Source organism: Aythya fuligula, chromosome 1, assembly GCF_009819795.1.
Source record: "Aythya fuligula isolate bAytFul2 chromosome 1, bAytFul2.pri, whole genome shotgun sequence".
NCBI classification, from domain to species: domain Eukaryota; kingdom Metazoa; phylum Chordata; class Aves; order Anseriformes; family Anatidae; genus Aythya; species Aythya fuligula.
In genome coordinates this window covers 58,659,186-58,676,043 of record NC_045559.1, presented here as the reverse complement: position 1 = coordinate 58,676,043, position 16,858 = coordinate 58,659,186, and the positions used below count along the sequence as shown (strand labels likewise).

The following is a 16,858-nucleotide window of genomic DNA, read 5'->3' as shown; positions in this document are numbered from 1 at the left end:
GCTTACACTGAAGCTCCACTGATTTTCAATCTATAAATACAAGAGTAGTACAATAGTAGGTACTGAACTTATGAATTTTCAAATCCCCCTTCATCTTTGGATCTTCTAACAAAAATATGACTCTTGAATCATGTTGGCATCATAATGCAGTACTGTTTCAAGGTGGAAATACTGTTCTGCATTTCTTTGGTCGATTTAGTTCTAATATACAAGTGCTGATCTCCTTTCTTCAACTGGGGAGCTACAGGAAGGTATTATACAATGTGGACCAGTCCAAGAGAGCATTTAGCTGTCTTGAATGAAAGTTATTGGAGAAAATACAGAAATAGGCTTCTGAACATCAAAGGTCTTCTATCTCTATGGCTCATCTGGGTTAAACTAGAAACACTCTTGTTTCCATTTTCTGCCTCAGTCAAGCTATACTCCAGGCAGAACAAAAGTGCTTTAACAAAAGGAGATTAAAGCTCAGGTAGGGGAAGGGAGGAGACTCCAAAAAGCATAATGATTGAAGATTTGTCTTGAATTATTCTGTCTGTGAATTTGAATACATTCAGATTGGGGACACAGGCTAACCCGTGTCTCCTATAGCGTTGGTGGGGACTCTAGCCACAGATAAGGTGAATTAGGAATCAGAAGGCTCTGATATCTTCAGCTGCATTAAAAGACACAATTCTCCTTCATTTCCAACAGGAAGGGTATTGTTATCCACCTGGATTATGAGCCCAAAAAGTTTGGAGATACCTTGCAGCAGTGCTGAATAAAGCACCCACTCTCAGGACACATACTATGCAAGGTAACCTTCACACCTCAGCTTTCCTCAGTGAGTAGCTGAGTAAGTCAATTTAGAGAGCTCTCCCCTTTCTGTCAGCTTCTTGAATCAGCTCTAAGACAATTATGTTACACAAGGTTACAGCCATCACAGCTCTAAGATTGGGCTAATAAGGCCTTGATGACATGCTAAAACTTCTGCATGTTTTCTTACTTGCACAGAGTATTGGCAAAGTGACCTAGCATCCAACAGCAAGAAGCCACACAGATGTGTCTTTAGGTAACTGTTCTCTGAAAAGGCCTTTTTGTGGGTACTGTACTGAGGCATGGACCCCATGCTCTGGATAAGCAGTCTCAGTGCCTTGCTTAGGGACTCCATTCTGCAAATGGCAATGCAATGACAGAACACAGCATAAAGTATTCTTGACCTACACAGACCTTTTGGGGACTAATCATTGTGCAAATACAGTATATTTGTGTGTGGCAATACATCTTTGTTAATGAAGCTGCAGTATATTTGCTGTTTTTTCTACTAGCATCTATGCTGTTTATCAATGGCAACATCACACTTCTAGAAAAAAAAAATCACAATAGAGGTGCTCATGTGTAAAAGCAGTACAGTTTCACCAAGGGAAGGTCATACTCTACAGGGCCAAACAGCATGTGTATATTCCCTGAAACATGTAGAGTTTAGGATTTCATGGAGAATATGCACAAATATAAGGGACTGAGGGAAAGATGAATGTGAGAGAAAAAGGGTGGATTAGTCAGTGTTAGATATTACCATCCAGTCACTGTGCCAGGTGTGGTAATGCAACCCCATGTCTGCAGCAGATTGTAGTTCTGCATGGTGGACATCTCCTCCTTCTGCCAACCTTTGGCACAAGAGATACGGAGAGTTTCCCTAGATTCCTAGAACTAAGTTGATGTTTATGCTTTAGTCAGAAAAAAAAATGGATTAGCGTCTGAAGGCCAAAAGAGGCAAGGGTCACCTGCAAATGTCTCTTTCTCCTTTGAAGACAGGATGAAGCAGTTGGGGTTGTTCGGCCTGGAGAAGAGAAGGCTCTGGGGAGACCTCACAGCAGCCTTCCAGTGCCTAAAGGGGGCCTGCAGGAAAGCTGGGGAGGGACTCTTTGTCAGGGAGTGTAGTGAAAGAACAGGAGGTAATGGCTTTAAACTAAAAGAGGGTAGGTTTCGATTAGATATAAAGAAGAACTTCTTAACTATGAGCATGGTGAGGCACTGGAACAGGTTGCCCAGAGAAGCTGTGGATGCTCCATCCCTGGAAGTGCTCAAGGACAGGTTGGATGAGGGTTTGAGCAACCTGGTCTAGTGGGAGATGTCCCTGCCCATGGCAGGGGGTGGTCTTTAAGGCCCATTCCAACCCAAACCATTCTCTGATTCTTTGTCTGATAATCTGTGATAATTAAGATATATGACAAGCATTCAAGCAGTACACAGGAAAATAGACTGAGGCTAAGTGAAGACTGGTATTTGTATATGGCAGCTTCTATACTGTAGCTGATGATTAGCATGAGTTATAGATAATCTTCATTTTATCTTCTGAAGAGCATTGCAAAGGATGCCCATCTCACCTGCAAAGGAAATAATCACAGTAATTAATCCTACAGTTATCCCATTTCTAAAACCCCTGTATATATTTAACATTTATATTCATTCCCTGGAAAAAAAAAAAAAAATAGTTGAGCAAATAAGTGCTGGATTGGACACATTTATGAGGGTCATAATGAAGTACAGATTTTAAAGTCAGTCCTTCACCTTCATCAGCCACACAAGGTTGGCTTGCAGGAATAGGAATGCTCTTAGCAGGCCAGTCAATATTAAAAATATTCCACATCAGGGAAAAAGCTAGAATGACAAAAGAAAATATGACTAAGCCAAGCTTTCCCTTTACTTCCTTGCTGAAAACAACTAGAGCCTCAGGTCAGAATCCATCACCAGGCCCTCTGGCCTTTCCTAGCACCTCCAGTAAAACTAGATATTTCAGATCACAGAATCACAGAATCACAGAATTTCTAGGTTGGAAGAGACCTCAAGATCATCGAGTCCAACCTCTGACCTAACACTAACAGTCCCCACTAAACCATATCCCTAAGCTCTACATCTAATGTAACAAACTATAGTCAAGTGGAAGTGCTGTTTGGAAGTTTAGCTAGAATTAGGAAGGAATTTTTGCACCATAAAGGAGATGTTTGATGACTGAATTTGGTCAAGCTCAAAGCACAAAAGGCGACCAGACAAAATCTGCTTTGTGGTTACTATTTCTGATTCAAGCTCTGAGGAATTCAAGCTAACAAATGTATAGTTCCTTACTGTTGATGGTGTCAGCTAAATTCTTCAGCTGCTTTGCATTGTCCAGGACTTCAATTCTCTGGGTATAGGGATTGTACCGAACAGAGAAAGGACGAGGGATCGTCTGAGCAAATTTCCTGAGGGAAAATACAAAAACACATGCAAACCTGAAAAGCTCCTATTTTCAGTAACTCTCTTTTTTTGGTTGGTATATGCATTTGCTGGTGAGGGTAATAAGAAAATCTGTGAAAGGAAATAACTGAAATTCCTGCTGAGTGAGCTGAGACCTACAGCATTCTGTAACATGCTTGAATGTTCATTTATCCTTACCACCTTTGTTTTTCCCAAGCAGGCCTAATTATGCTATTGGCATGTCAACACTGTTCCTGATATAGTCCAACTACATAGCTACTAAGATTTGCCAAACTTTAAAACTTCTTTTTCCTTTCAGGAATGCAAAAGATAGAAATCCTGATCCATGTTTTCAATTTCTGGGAAAGCAAGTACAAGTATCTATGCCATTCTGGCATATCATGGAGCAAGCAGACTTAATTTCTGGCATTGTTAGTAGAGGCACACAGGTCATTGCAAATATAGGAGATAGTCAGTAGAGTGAAGTTGCAGTCTTGCCACTCCTTATTCTCAGCTGCAAAATAGTTAATTCCACTGCAAAAGCAGTAAGAATTCAGTATCTTGGGAAAATACTAATTTGCATAACCACAGAACTGTAGAAAGGAAGACTCTGAGTGGGAAGAGATGGTCAGAGCTATTGTTCCAGACTCCTTGCAGACCCCAGCAGGATACTGGCTTATATATCTGCTTCAGATTACTGAAGTTATTGCTGAAAGAGGAAGGAAAGCACGCAGGAATTGATTATGGAACCCCACTATACAGGCTGTGACTCATCATGTTAAATCCCATAGGCCCAGAACAGTGGAATATGCTGGATGCCACCTCCACTTTGCTCCTTCAGTTTAGTCCTAATTATTATCAGCTAAAACTCTTGTCTCAAACAGATTTCAGTGTGAGCAGGCCACAAGGTGTGACGGTAAAAAAAAAAAAATTAGGTTGGCTATGATGAAAGTGTTTTTCTAAGGGGACAGATCCACTTTAGAAGACAGTCTTCCTAAATCTCAGCTGAAAGTAAGATTCTTATTAGGAAATGAATTTCTTATTAGGAGATGAATATCTCAATATGAAATTTCCAGGTCAGCCTCGGAAGAATTTTTCAGGGAGATTTTCTGTTACACACACACACAAATGTGCACCCAGGCATAACCCGCCAACACAGGCATTGAACCAACCTGTTCACCTCTTTCAGTTTAACCAGTTCTCCAATTTGATCTTTGAAACAAATAAAGAAGACCCAAGATCCTTTTTATAGAGCAATGCAACATCTTACGTTTTTTTAAAGGAGCTTGCTTATCAGTTCTTATCAGTTCATTTCAGTGAGAAGAAGTACACAGAGAAGATAGAAAATGTATGCAGGATATTAATAGCATAAACCAGAAGAGAAAGCTATCTTTCTCAAGTATTGGCCCAGAGCAAATGGTAGGAGTAGGGGCTGTAAGATTATGATGACTGAGGAAAAAGCAGAGGAGGTAGCTAGGAAGACCCAGAAGCTGAGGAGCCTAGGACAGCAAAATGTCTTGGGTCTTGGTATGTGTTCATCTGTGAGAGAGAGAGAAAGAAAGAAGAGATGGCAGGTCTGAAAAAAGTCCCTCTATGGCATCTCATGTGAAAGATTTGTTGAGTGTGAACAAGGCAAACCCCCAGTGGCTTGGCTAACATCCAGAAAGAATGTTGTTGTTTTTAAACAAAAATAGAAATATTGCTGTGAGGTGGAACCCAAGCTGAACCACAGATGCAGTCTGAGCCAGTCCTGTTTCAAGAACCAGAACTGAACCTGGGCCATTACTTCAAAGTCTTGTTGAACTGGAACTGAATTTGTGTTTGAGTCACAGATGACTGAAACATTTACTGTGTAGCCCTGTAGGCTCGTAAACACACTGCTGGTAACAAGCTGGAGGCTCTGTATTAAGCTAACAACAGAGGTCTTGGGTTGAAGGTTATTAGGCTGGCTTGGACTTTTTTTTTTTAGCTGTAATAGCAATTGTCTAATGACCATGTAGCTATTACCTAATTTGTTTTAGTTTAGCTCAATTCTGAATAATTGTGTGCTATAATGCCCACTGTTAATAATTTCTGTATAGGCAGGAATACCACGTAGTTGTGCTGTATAGAGTGAACTAAGTCTGGCCCTAAAGTAATAATGAAACATAAAGAACTACTGTCATGGGCTGATAACAGGCCTTAAAGGCATGAGCATAGGATGATGCTGTGGTCCCTGGGCTATCAGGCTATTAGCAACTCTCCAACTCCCCACTGGTCAGTTACTCATAGTAACTTAAGAGCTGAGGAAAAAAAAATAAAGACCTACAATAATATTTATCATACATTTGTAAAGTCAGAAGTAAAACATATTTTCAGAACAATGTAGAAAAAGATATAAAGAATATTAGAGAACATAAAAATGGCCCTGAACACACCTTGGACTCAGGAGGAAGAAACAAAGCATCAAGAACATCAACACCTTCCTCCTCCTCAGAAAAGAGAGACAGAAACTATTTTCATTAGTATCACAGCTCTGCCCTGAAGACCTCAAAAAATGCTGATTACTTGACAACTCCACCCACCACCACCAGACTGAAACCATTGACTTTAGGACACAAAAGAAAGTGTAAGGATGGGCATAAATTCAGTAGAAAAGGAGAATATACTGGGAGATTATTTTTTATAAAAAATTTTAACTATAGCAATGTTAAAGAGACTTTTTATCTGTTAATTAGCTTTGAACCTATGTGTTACTATCAGTGCAATTGGACTTATTTTATTGGACGTATTTTTATACGTATTTTGGTTATACTGATGAAACTCAATTAGGATAAGCAGAAATTCTTGGCTTCATATAAAAGGCATGTTCCTTTCATTCCCCATAACAAAATTTTTAGTGTAACAACTGCTAAGTCTCTTTGAGCACTGAAGAATTTATTATAAAGCCTCTCAAAACAATACCTGTCAACTCAATACCTGTTATGACAATGGGTTCCATTGTGTTTGCAGAGGTCGAGAAATTGCATCATATATGGAATGACTGGATTACCTTAGCTTTTCTTTTGCATCTTTAAAACTTTCAGCAACAAAGTAGACAGGCTGGAACTCAGTAACAGGGTACTTCTGCACAGCAGTCTTCTCCAGGACAAGAGGCTGAATCTCAGGTTTACTTGATAAACAGTACTATGAGCAAAAGGGTAAGAAGTTTGTTTCAGTTTAAAAGTGCTTTAATTTGCTGTGAAAGAAAGATAGAGCTACTGCATACCACCCAGTTTCTCAGAGGGAAGACTTGCTGCTGTGGAATACCAATGACACAGTGACTTACTAGGAAAGAAGCAGCTATGAGCCCTTTGTCTATAAATACACTGACACATCTATTAGGTAGAGCACTTCAGTGAACTATGACATTATATGCTACTTGTGAGCCCAAAGTGTGAAGGAAAATAAGGGTTTGAACATATCTGGAAGAGAAAATTGAGCAATTATAAAAACTCAGGTATGAACAATGTCTCATCTTCAAAATGTTTTATAGAACACACCTGTAGCTCCCCAAATGAAGACAGCAGCCCTGCACCATATGCCTTTAGTGAATCGCCTTCCTTACATAGTCCAAACTCCACTGTAAACCAATAAACCTAGAAAGAAATTTAGAGAGAAGCATATGATTCCTTGATCAAAATGGGCAGGGACGCATCATTGATTTGAATGCATTTAGAATTTGCTTTTCTGTTTCAAATATTGCAGTGTGTCAAGTATCAACTGCATTAATACAATAAACATCCTCACAGACTGAAATTCTTCTTCTGGAAGGGCCACGGTGCAAATTGAGCTTCCTGACAAATGCAATTGTGTTTTACTGTGCTTACATTTGTCAGCAGAGCAGAGATAATGAAACTATAGCAATAAAATTTCATTTGGTCTGGCCAACTCAGTTAAGTTTGAACCTTTGATTATATAAATTTGTTTCCTGTTTTACACAGAGGCATCTAGCTGCAGCAGCACAGAGGGAATGAGCTGTTAGTGCAATAGAAGACATCATTGTGTGGCCTACCTTGACTTTTTGGTCTGCTACTATGTGTTTGGATACAAGGATATGTGCCCTGCCTCAGAAAAACTACCTCATCTATCAGAAACAGCAAAGATGCTGCAGTACTCTGCCAGGTGAGCTGGCACTGGGGACACTAATCTCATAGGCTAATGAGATCACTAATCTCATCTAGATTGTTAGATCACTAATCTCATCTCTCTCTCTCCTGATTTTCATTTGGAGTCGCAGAGTAGGATTCAGGTAAAGCATTAACTTATCTGCCCAGCAGGGCAGAAGAAAAGGAACACTAGCAGGTAGAACAGCTAAGGAGGCTGTCTCCCAAAATTCACTGGGGGCATGTAGTAACATGTAATCTCCTCTTGCCTAATATGTTTGTGCTGGAGGAAGTCTTGTCTGGCCCTCTGTGTTTAATCACAACTGTCACTTTGAATAAGTGGTGCCAAAATTATTTTTCTTTAATGTAACTGTTTCAGGGTGGGGTTTTCCAATTATGGACTTCACTCTGTTCCCATTCAACTCTATGGGAGTTCTATCAGTGACTTCAGTGGCAGCAGAATTAAACAACACAGGGTGCTTTGGAAAACTGGGCCCTCATTTATTAAATTACCGTAGCAAGTTTCTCGATGAAATCATCTGGAGCTCCCAGAGATGCCAGTCCAATTTCCTGTAACAATAAACCATTATTCTTCAAGCCATTTATTGCAAACATTCTTCCTGTCTTGTCTTATGTAATTTCTCACATTTTAAATGTTACCATCACTTATTACCACACACAAATGTTTACAGGACATATTCCTATCGTGCAACATCAATTTTAAACCAGAACTCTCTCCAGAAATGAACAAAAGGGTCCTGCCTAAATGTCATTTACAAGGCATAGTTCTTTGTGCTTGGTACAAAAGCCATTGAAGTCAAATAAAATTCTCCTTTTGCTTTGACAGACTTTTGAACAAGCCCACAATGCACACCCAAGAGAATGATACAGTCAAAAGAAGATAAATCAATCACATCCATACTGCTTAAATATTTATTTTTGCTTTGATGGGTCTGGATTGCAGGAGGTTTCTTGCAGTCTTGAAAGACATGTTTGTTTATTTGTGTTTTTTTCCTGAATGACAGGGCATGATTTGAAAGAGCTCATTCATACCTTGGGAGGTAATAGAAACTTTCCCAGGAGGCATGCTATAGCTGGATTCAGAAGCTACATGAGACTGTATATAACCAGGTACCTTTCTCAGTTTGCTCCCGTGAGGACTGCACAATGTAAAATCAGAGCCCCCACCCCCAGTACCCTTTCCCAAACCAAAAGCATTAGTGCAGCTATTGTCAAATATGTCAAATCCCAATAAGCCAAAGTGCAGTAGGGCCTATTTTGAAGGAATCCCTGGTCCTGGGGAAATGCAGAGCCCGCAGTCAATACTGAGTGCTAATAGCTACAGCAGGTTAATTTCTGTTTTGTGAGCAGGTTGTTACATAAAGGCTATGTCCCTTTCTTTCCCTTCTTCCGTACTTCCATCTTTCTGTCCTTCTTGACCTCCCATCCTTCTATCCTCAATCCTTCTTTCTGTCTTTATTTCTGTCTCTCTTTGTCTTTCTCTTCCTTCTTTTCTTCCTTCCTTCCTTCCTTCCTTCCTTCCTTCCTTCCTTCCTGTCTGTCTGTCTGTCTGTTTTTTCTTGTTTTTCTGGTAAGATGCAGCCTAAATTTACTCCTTCCCTGAGGTTTGGCTTCTTTTCCAGAGACATTAACACTAGCAAAGAGAAAGCTCTTCTCCAGCCGTCTCACACATTTGCAAATGGGACAGTTCCTCACTTGACATCCTCTGTGATAGACTTCTCTGTGACTTCAACAGAAAAATAAGTAAATAAATAAATAAAAATTCTTCACCTTCCCTAACGTTTGGGCTACAAGATGGTGCAATAACTCATTTGAATCACGAGCCATTTAACTTTCCCCAGAAGGATCAACATCTACAGAGAAGGTTTTAGATGAATTCTTTACAAAGGATTTGCCTGTAAAAAACAACCCACACAAGACAAACGTTTGGCGTATAGGTACATAAGTTCACACATGTGACTTGTGTCTAGATTTCAAGCAGTAAATAAATCCTGATTCACAGCCTTCATGACATCAGCTGTTGTCATAAATGCAGCAATGCTCTCCCCTATGTTCCGGTTTGTTTCTTTACTACTCTTAGGAAGCTACCAACTGCAAACATACAGCATTTGAATGGAATAGAAACATTAAGGTTGGAAAAGACTTCCAAGATCATCTGGTCCAACCATCCTCCTACAACCAATATCACCCACTAAATCATGTCCCTAAGCACCAAGTCCAACCTTTCCTTGAACACCCCCAGGGACAGTGACACCACCACTTCTTTGGTTAACCCGTTCCAATGCCTGACTGCTCTTCTGAGAAGAAATGTCTCCTAATTTCCAACCTAAACCTCCCCTGGTGCAACTTGAGGCCATTCCCTGTAGTCCTATCTCTAGTTACCCGTGAGAACAGGCCAACCCTCAGCCCCCCACACCTTCCTTTCAGGTAGTTGTAGAGAGCAATAAGGTCTGCCCTGAGCCTCCTCTTCTCCAGACTAAACAACCCCGGTTCCCTCAGCCACTCCTCACAGGACTTGTGTTCCAGACCCTTCACCAACTTCATAGCCCTTCTCTGGATGTGCTCCAGGGCCTCAGTGTCCTTCTTGTACTGAGGGGCCCAAAGCTGAACACAGTACTCAGGGTGAGGCCTCACCAGAGCAGAGTACAGGGGGAATATCACTTCCCTGGCTACCACTTCCCTGGCCCTAGCCTTCCTACTGGCTGCACTATTCCTGATACAAGCCAGGATGCCATTGGCCTTCTTGGCCACCTGGGCACACTGCTGGCTCATGTTCAGGTGAGCATTGACCAACATCCCCAGATCCTTTTCCTTTGCACAGATTTCCAGCCACTCTGGCCCAAGTCTGTAGTGCTGCATAGGTTGTTGTGGCCAAACAGCAGGACCTGGCACTCAGCCATGTTGAACCTCATCCCATTGACCTCTGCCCATCAACCCATCTAGTTTAGGTTCCTCTGCAGGTCCTTCCTACCCTCCAGCAGATCAACACTTCCTCACTTCCCTACAGCTTGGTGTTGTCTGCAGATTTATTGAGGGTGCACTCAATTCCCTCATACAAATCAACAGTAAAGATATTAAAGAGGATGGGCCCCAAAACCACCCCCTGGGGAACACCAATGGTGACTGGTCATCAGCTGGATTTAACTCCATTCATCACCACTCTCTGGAATACCTATCCATGACAATCTCAGATGACAAAACAGAAAGGAAAATAGCTAATACCATCTGCTATTTAGAAAAGGAGACTCAGTTGACCTCAGTCATTCTTAAACAATAAGCTTAAAGGTGAATTCCCTCCACACCATCCCATCCCTTGTAGCTCTTATTTCATCCTCTGAATTGCCTCAGCTCTGGTGTGTTCAGTTATAAAAATGGCATAACTGCTGAATAACTTACCTGAGAAAACTGAGCAAAACTGGGGTCAGCAAAAAGAGGCACATGTCCTAGCAGCTCATGGCAAATATCACTGCAGGAAAACATGACATCTGAATAACTTTAATTTAGGCAAAGCCCAGCCCTAGAGTCCACGTATAGTCAGGAGTGCAGGACATGCACTCCTATCAGCAAATAATGCTCAGAACTCATGGGCAAACATTTTTGCTCTAACTTGACTCTTGTGAGGTCAAGGTTTGCACTCTCAAGGCTTTTTAGAGGTTTTATCCTCACAGATGCCTCAGAGGAAGGATGGTGTATTATTTGTTTTCCTTTTGGAAGAAAACTGTCCTTTCAACTGTTCAGGAAGATATCATCCCACCAAAGGAAATGTGCTTTTCAATCTCAAGGGCAGAAAATAGCTCTAAATGCAGTTCAGGCAACTAAGACAACTCACCATAGTGTCAACATACACCTCAGGAGCTCAACCCCAGCCCCTGTTCAGGTCCAGAGCCTCACACTAAGAGATGGGAACTCACTTTTCCTGGGGTAGGACTCTTTTCACTACAAGTTGAAGTTGGCAGCTGAACAGGTGTGTTTGGGGAAGAGCTCACCTAGGGACTGCTAGAGTTTTCAAAGACCCTGAAGCAGTTTAGTGAGACAGAAAGGCAAGATGGATGAGACGCTCCCAGGAAGGCAAGGTCTGTGGAAGACTTCTATAGGGCAGATTTGAAGAGCAGATATTCTTGAAGAGCAGACTTTCAAGGAGATGTATGCCCAGGAGAACAGCCCAGTCAATAAGAATTAAACTGGGGATTTGAGAGGCGAGGGACTCAGAGGGAAAGATGTAAGCCACACTGTGAAAGATGTCATTCACTGGACCTTTCTGGAGACAGTGCAAGACTTGCAGGCACTGCATAACAGCAGGGGCTGTGGTAAGGCTTTCCACTCTGCAGTCAGTCCCTATTTGCCTGGGCGTTTCGTGAGGAGAGGAGAGCAAGGCAGATTTCAGTGTGGCTTTGTACAGGATGGGAATAGGTTGAAGAGACACAAACAGAAAAATCGGAAGAAAAAGGAGTGGAAAAATGGAGGGGAAAGGGAGACTGTGGGAAGAAGTAGAGAGAAAAGAAATATTATAGATGGGGAGGAAGAATTGCAATAATATAAAGCAGAGGAAGAAGATAACTTTTTTTTTTCTTTTTTTTTTTTTTTAATAACAAGTGGAGAAGGACGGGGACAGACAGAAATATTACAATATAAAACCAAAAAAGAGAAGGGGTCACTGATCTGGGCTTCCCCTATCTTGCTGCCAGAAGCTTGCTTGCAACATGTTGAGTCATTCCTGCACTAGATTTCACACCACTGCTTTGGGTGTTAATAGCTAAGTTAAATGCTTTTGTATGCTGCTCTCCCGCCTCCCAGCCACCACACAAGCATGTCTTCAGTTAGTAGAACTGTCTGATCAATCCCAGAAGAACTTGCAGAAGAGGATACAGCTTACTAAAAAGACTAGAAATCTTCCAAAAATGTTTTCAGAAGAGTGCAGTCGCTTGGCTGCTTTCCATTAACTGTTCCCAAGAGTGCTCTGGAGTCCCACATGGTTATTATCAGTTGGCCTGACCCTATTGCTAGTCTGCTATGACTTTATGTACTTTCTGTGCCAAAGTACTTACGGCTCTGGTGTGTACATAGGTTTTGATGCATGGCGAATATACTGTGTAGAGTGAAATACTCGGAATGCCAAACCAGCCAAGAAATCCCGAGAGGAGAGCAAGCCTGCAACAGGACGCAGGCGAAATCCAGTGCAGGCTGAAGAGACAGAAAGGTGGCATGTTAAAAGCAGCTGCTGTACTTGATTTATCCTTATCTGGACTCCTCACAGTAGAAGAAAGTTAATTGTTTTCTTTGCCCTCACTATGTTTTCTATGCCCTCACTATATGAATTGAGTTTAGTTGTGAAAGAGCGGGGAATTTTCTACCCATGTGTACCAGCATCATAGTACCTGAACATCCATACCAAGGTATTTCTGAAAGTTTTCAAGAGGGACCTGAGGCACAGGCTAAAGAATGTGCCCAAGTGCTCACACAAAGCCTACAATTGAGCAGATACTGCTTGTCCATCTGTGAAAACACCATCCCAACTGACAGAAGAGGCATGCTTATATATATATATATATATTTATATATATATATACACACATGTATACATGTGTTTTGTTTGTTTGTTTGTTTGTTTGTTTTATATGCTTCAAACTTACTCTGCAAGAATTTTGAAATATCTTCAAGCTGGGGAATGTTATCCTCCCGGTAGCCACAGTACTTCTCTAGCAGTGGGAACACATGGTTATGTTCATAACAAGCATGAGTTGGATAGAGACTCTTCAGCTCCCTGAAGACGGTGCCCCATGTTTTCTTTTCTTCTTCTGTGTAGGTGACTCGAGGAATAGGTTGGCCACTGAAAACAAATATGGATATTCTCCATAGGAGTGACAGAAAAAGTGTCCTATGCCACCAGCATCATACTCAGGAGCTCTACATGGGCTGGTCAGGAGCTGCTGGTGCAGGAAGGGAGATGCCTTTTCTTTGACATGGAGGTGCAAAAGGAGTCTCACTTGCCCCTAGGCACTGACTGAGAAGAACTCTACCAACCTCAGGTGCGATACTGGCCTTTAGCGAACCCTTGCATTACTGTGATAGAAATAAATTAGTGCTTATTTGTCTTATCAAGACATTCTTCTAAAAATATTCTCTGGCTGATGGTTTCAATTTCTTTCCATTTCTAACCATGGAACAGCTGTTGTATTTCTTGCTCTAATGCACACTATATTAATTGTCTTTGTTACAACAGGGAAACCACCAGCTCCAGAAAAGTCTGTTTCATGGCAGTCAGAGAAATTCTGAGCTGTGCTTTATGCTGCAACAGATGCAGACTTCAGCCAGTTTGACTCTTTTTTTTTTTTTTTTTTTTTTTTAATTGTAATGAGTAATTTTGTGTCAAATCCCACCCTCAGGCCTCCATGTACTTAGCTCATGTTGAAGCTAGCACGAATTAGACAATCCCAAGCAATGTGTTTTGGCCTCCTGTGAATAGTCAATTTCTTAGCAATAATGATAGGGCCATAGGTGAATCCAACAGCTTTGAAAAATCAAAGGGTTTTAAGTAACTTAATAGGGTTAACATCACTGCTGGAATAATGCCGGAGCTTTCCAAGCCCCAGAGACCCATTGTTAAACTATCGATGACACCCTACCATCTCCCACCCCCTCATTTTCCCCTTGAGCCTCAGGGCAGCTCCTCTGGAGTACCATAATTTTCTGCATCTCTGTATCAGCCCTTCTTTGATTTGTGGAGCTTTAAACATCACATTGAATTACGAGGATTGCTTGGGGATTTTTGTTCCTATAACACTCCTAAGTAATCCTAAGTAATCCTCAGCCACCTTCCAGAGCTACAGGGGAAAATTATTGGCTTAAAAACTTTTCAAATTTCAATTAAAAAATTGCAAGAATAAACAGGGCCAGAAGCTAAGGAAGGCAAGAAGAAGGCAAAAAGAAAGAAGGCAAAAGAGCAAAGGCAGAGAGGAGCAAAGAAAGCAGAGAGACACAAACAGGAGGACAAAAGAAGTGCAAAAGAGGGGGGACACAGAAGAAGATTAAATTGATAAGGAGAAGTGTGAAAAAACTGACCACAGACCTACCTCACCTTTGTAGCTGACTTCACAAGCTATGCATTTTGCTTTTTCAGATACTTTCCATAATGCCTCATAGTTTTGATTGTCCCTCTCTTCCTGCCCAGTTCTCTGTGCCCCTGTCTCTCCCTTGCAAGAGACACTCCCTTGGCCTCTGCTCGCCTGCTGCAGACCCTGTAAGTCATCTGCCATGTGTAGCACCCAGGGCAAGAACATTACCCATTTGGTTCTTCCTGAATCAGCATCCAAAGTCACTGAATACATGTACTTTCTTTCCACAAGACCCAAAAGCCCAAATGTGGGCTCTGTTCATTACTCTGTTACTGAAAGACCTTATTGAAAAGTCCAAGAACTTCACAGAGGTCCAAGCCTGTGTAGCCTTCAATGCGTCTGAGGATCTGGATATCAGACTAAATATTAAGTAGTTGTATCTTGGAATATAATGGTTTCATCTTCCTAAGCTGGTTTGCTGGTTTCAGGTTGAATACTGGAGGGGGGGTGGTTTAGAAGATGTGGGTATTATCTTATTTTTGTTTTATTTCTCTAGGATTTAACTAAAGCCTACAAACTAGAGACTAGAATTTGCTATCTGTTAAGCAGGAAAGGTAAATGTTCTATGGGATACATATAAGTGGAAACTAGAACCATTCATATTTGGCCACAAAGCCTTATCCAATTTTTTGAGCCACAAAATGGGCTCCTGACTTTTTTCACCTGACTTTTTTCACTTTGCATCAATCAGACCAATTTTGTCTCATTTTATGAGCATTATGAGCTTTTTGGCTCAGAGACTATCTTTTCATCACAGTCCTGTGCGAAGTGGATCCCTAAATGTACAACATATGTTACCTTATCCTTTGCAATCACAATTTTTACCAGTCTCAGCAAGAGTCAGGCCCAGTATTACTGATGTAAATGTGTGAGTGGCTCTGGGAGCAGAATTTTATCTCCTCCAGATTTGATCACTGAAAGCAATCAAGCAAGCCTGTTCTAAATGAATTTATCATCTCTATTCATTTATTTTTCTTGGGAAATGAGAGCCCAAATTGCTGATTGCAGCTGGGTCAGACATGATAAAAGTAGAGTATCAGGCACTGGATTAGCATCAGAACCATAAGTTATTCATTATTTTAATAGTGCATGCAGCTCCTGCTTTAATGTAAATGATAGGCACTCCTCCCCCAGTCCCAGTTTAATGGGGAGGATACCAGAAGCAGCTTTATTCAATGTTCAGGTCTTTGTAGTAGCAACTGAGTCTGCTGCTCAATTAGACAACAAAGCCAGGAGAAGAGGGGTGTTGTGGGGAAAGAGGGGAGGCAACGTTCTCATCTGAACGTGTGCCTGCAACAATTTACTTTTGTTTTACTGCTATTTGGGGATAAATACATGAACAGGAAGATTTAAACACATGCCAGAGAAAAGCCAGCAGCAGGAGGATGCTTGTGGAAAAACAGGGACTGCCAGCAGGACATGAGCCCCAGGAGAGAGCAGGAGATATAGGCTAGCTTTTTGCCCACACACTGAGCACTCACTGTCTGTAGTTGTAGGCGATATCTGCAAACTCCTTCCTCCGGGCCCGGTACACAGGATCTTTGAACCCCTAAAGAGAAACAGTGACATTCATTCCCCGTGTAAGTGCAGGTGGTAAACAGCCTTCCTCCTGCTGAGCACCCTTGGGCATGGCTGGTCAAAGGGAGCAGCAAGCTGCCTGGGGAGCGACAGAAATGTAGCAGGAGGTGTGGGAAGCTGCCTCCATCCTGCCTGGCTCCCCTACACCTGGCTTGCAAAGGGCACTGCTCCTTCCCTGTCTGCGGGGCAGCTGTTCAGCTGCAGCCTCCCAGCCCTTCTCACCCTCAAGCCCTTTTGTTTTGTCATTTCCAATTGCTACGAAAAAGGGAAACACTCTCCTTTACAACACAGGCAGGGTGCTACCACAAGAGCAATGCACCATATAAACAGCCCTCAGATAAAGACGCCCTTCTGGTTTGTCATGAAACTTGTCGCAGTTGCCAGCACAGCTTGGCTGGTCTAAAGAAGCAGAGCTAAACCATATTAGAAACACACTCATCAGTTCAGGCAGACCTTTTAGGTATTTTTTTCAGCATGAACAATATTTCAAGGTGCTTGTTTTCAAAATGTTAGAAGAATGGTAAGCACCTAGCTAACCAAAAAGCCCTATTAGTGCTACAAAATCAATCATTTGAAGGGGAAATGATTACTATAGAGAATGTGTAATAGATTTTGTGGTTGTCAGTTTGACCTCTGCAGCTAATTATCTGTATTACCAGAGATAAGAAATATAATCTGTAAATCTTCTCCTGGAATAACCATTCTCCTGTCCCAATGTGCCATTTAGTATAGGTTCCTCAGGGCTAGGAGTGTCTTCACCACCTAAAGTAGAGAAATGTCCTTCCCAGATAGAAGACAAATAGCAAATAG

At 41.6% G+C, this 16,858-nt stretch overlaps 1 protein-coding gene across 1 annotated transcript in view; it reads right to left on the bottom strand.

The window, feature by feature from the left end:
* Positions 1-2,319: 2,319 nt before the first annotated feature.
* The window catches only part of PAH (phenylalanine hydroxylase), a 36,574-nt gene continuing 22,035 nt past the window's right edge, over positions 2,320-16,858 (bottom strand). The window contains exons 5-13 of the mRNA XM_032202985.1: positions 15,952-16,019; positions 12,989-13,185; positions 12,404-12,539; positions 10,755-10,824; positions 7,851-7,907; positions 6,735-6,830; positions 6,245-6,378; positions 3,103-3,218; positions 2,320-2,363 (exon numbers count right to left, since the gene is read on the bottom strand). Coding sequence (XP_032058876.1) covers positions 2,320-2,363; positions 3,103-3,218; positions 6,245-6,378; positions 6,735-6,830; positions 7,851-7,907; positions 10,755-10,824; positions 12,404-12,539; positions 12,989-13,185; positions 15,952-16,019 — 918 coding nt within the window. The remainder of the gene's footprint in view (positions 2,364-3,102; positions 3,219-6,244; positions 6,379-6,734; positions 6,831-7,850; positions 7,908-10,754; positions 10,825-12,403; positions 12,540-12,988; positions 13,186-15,951; positions 16,020-16,858) is intronic.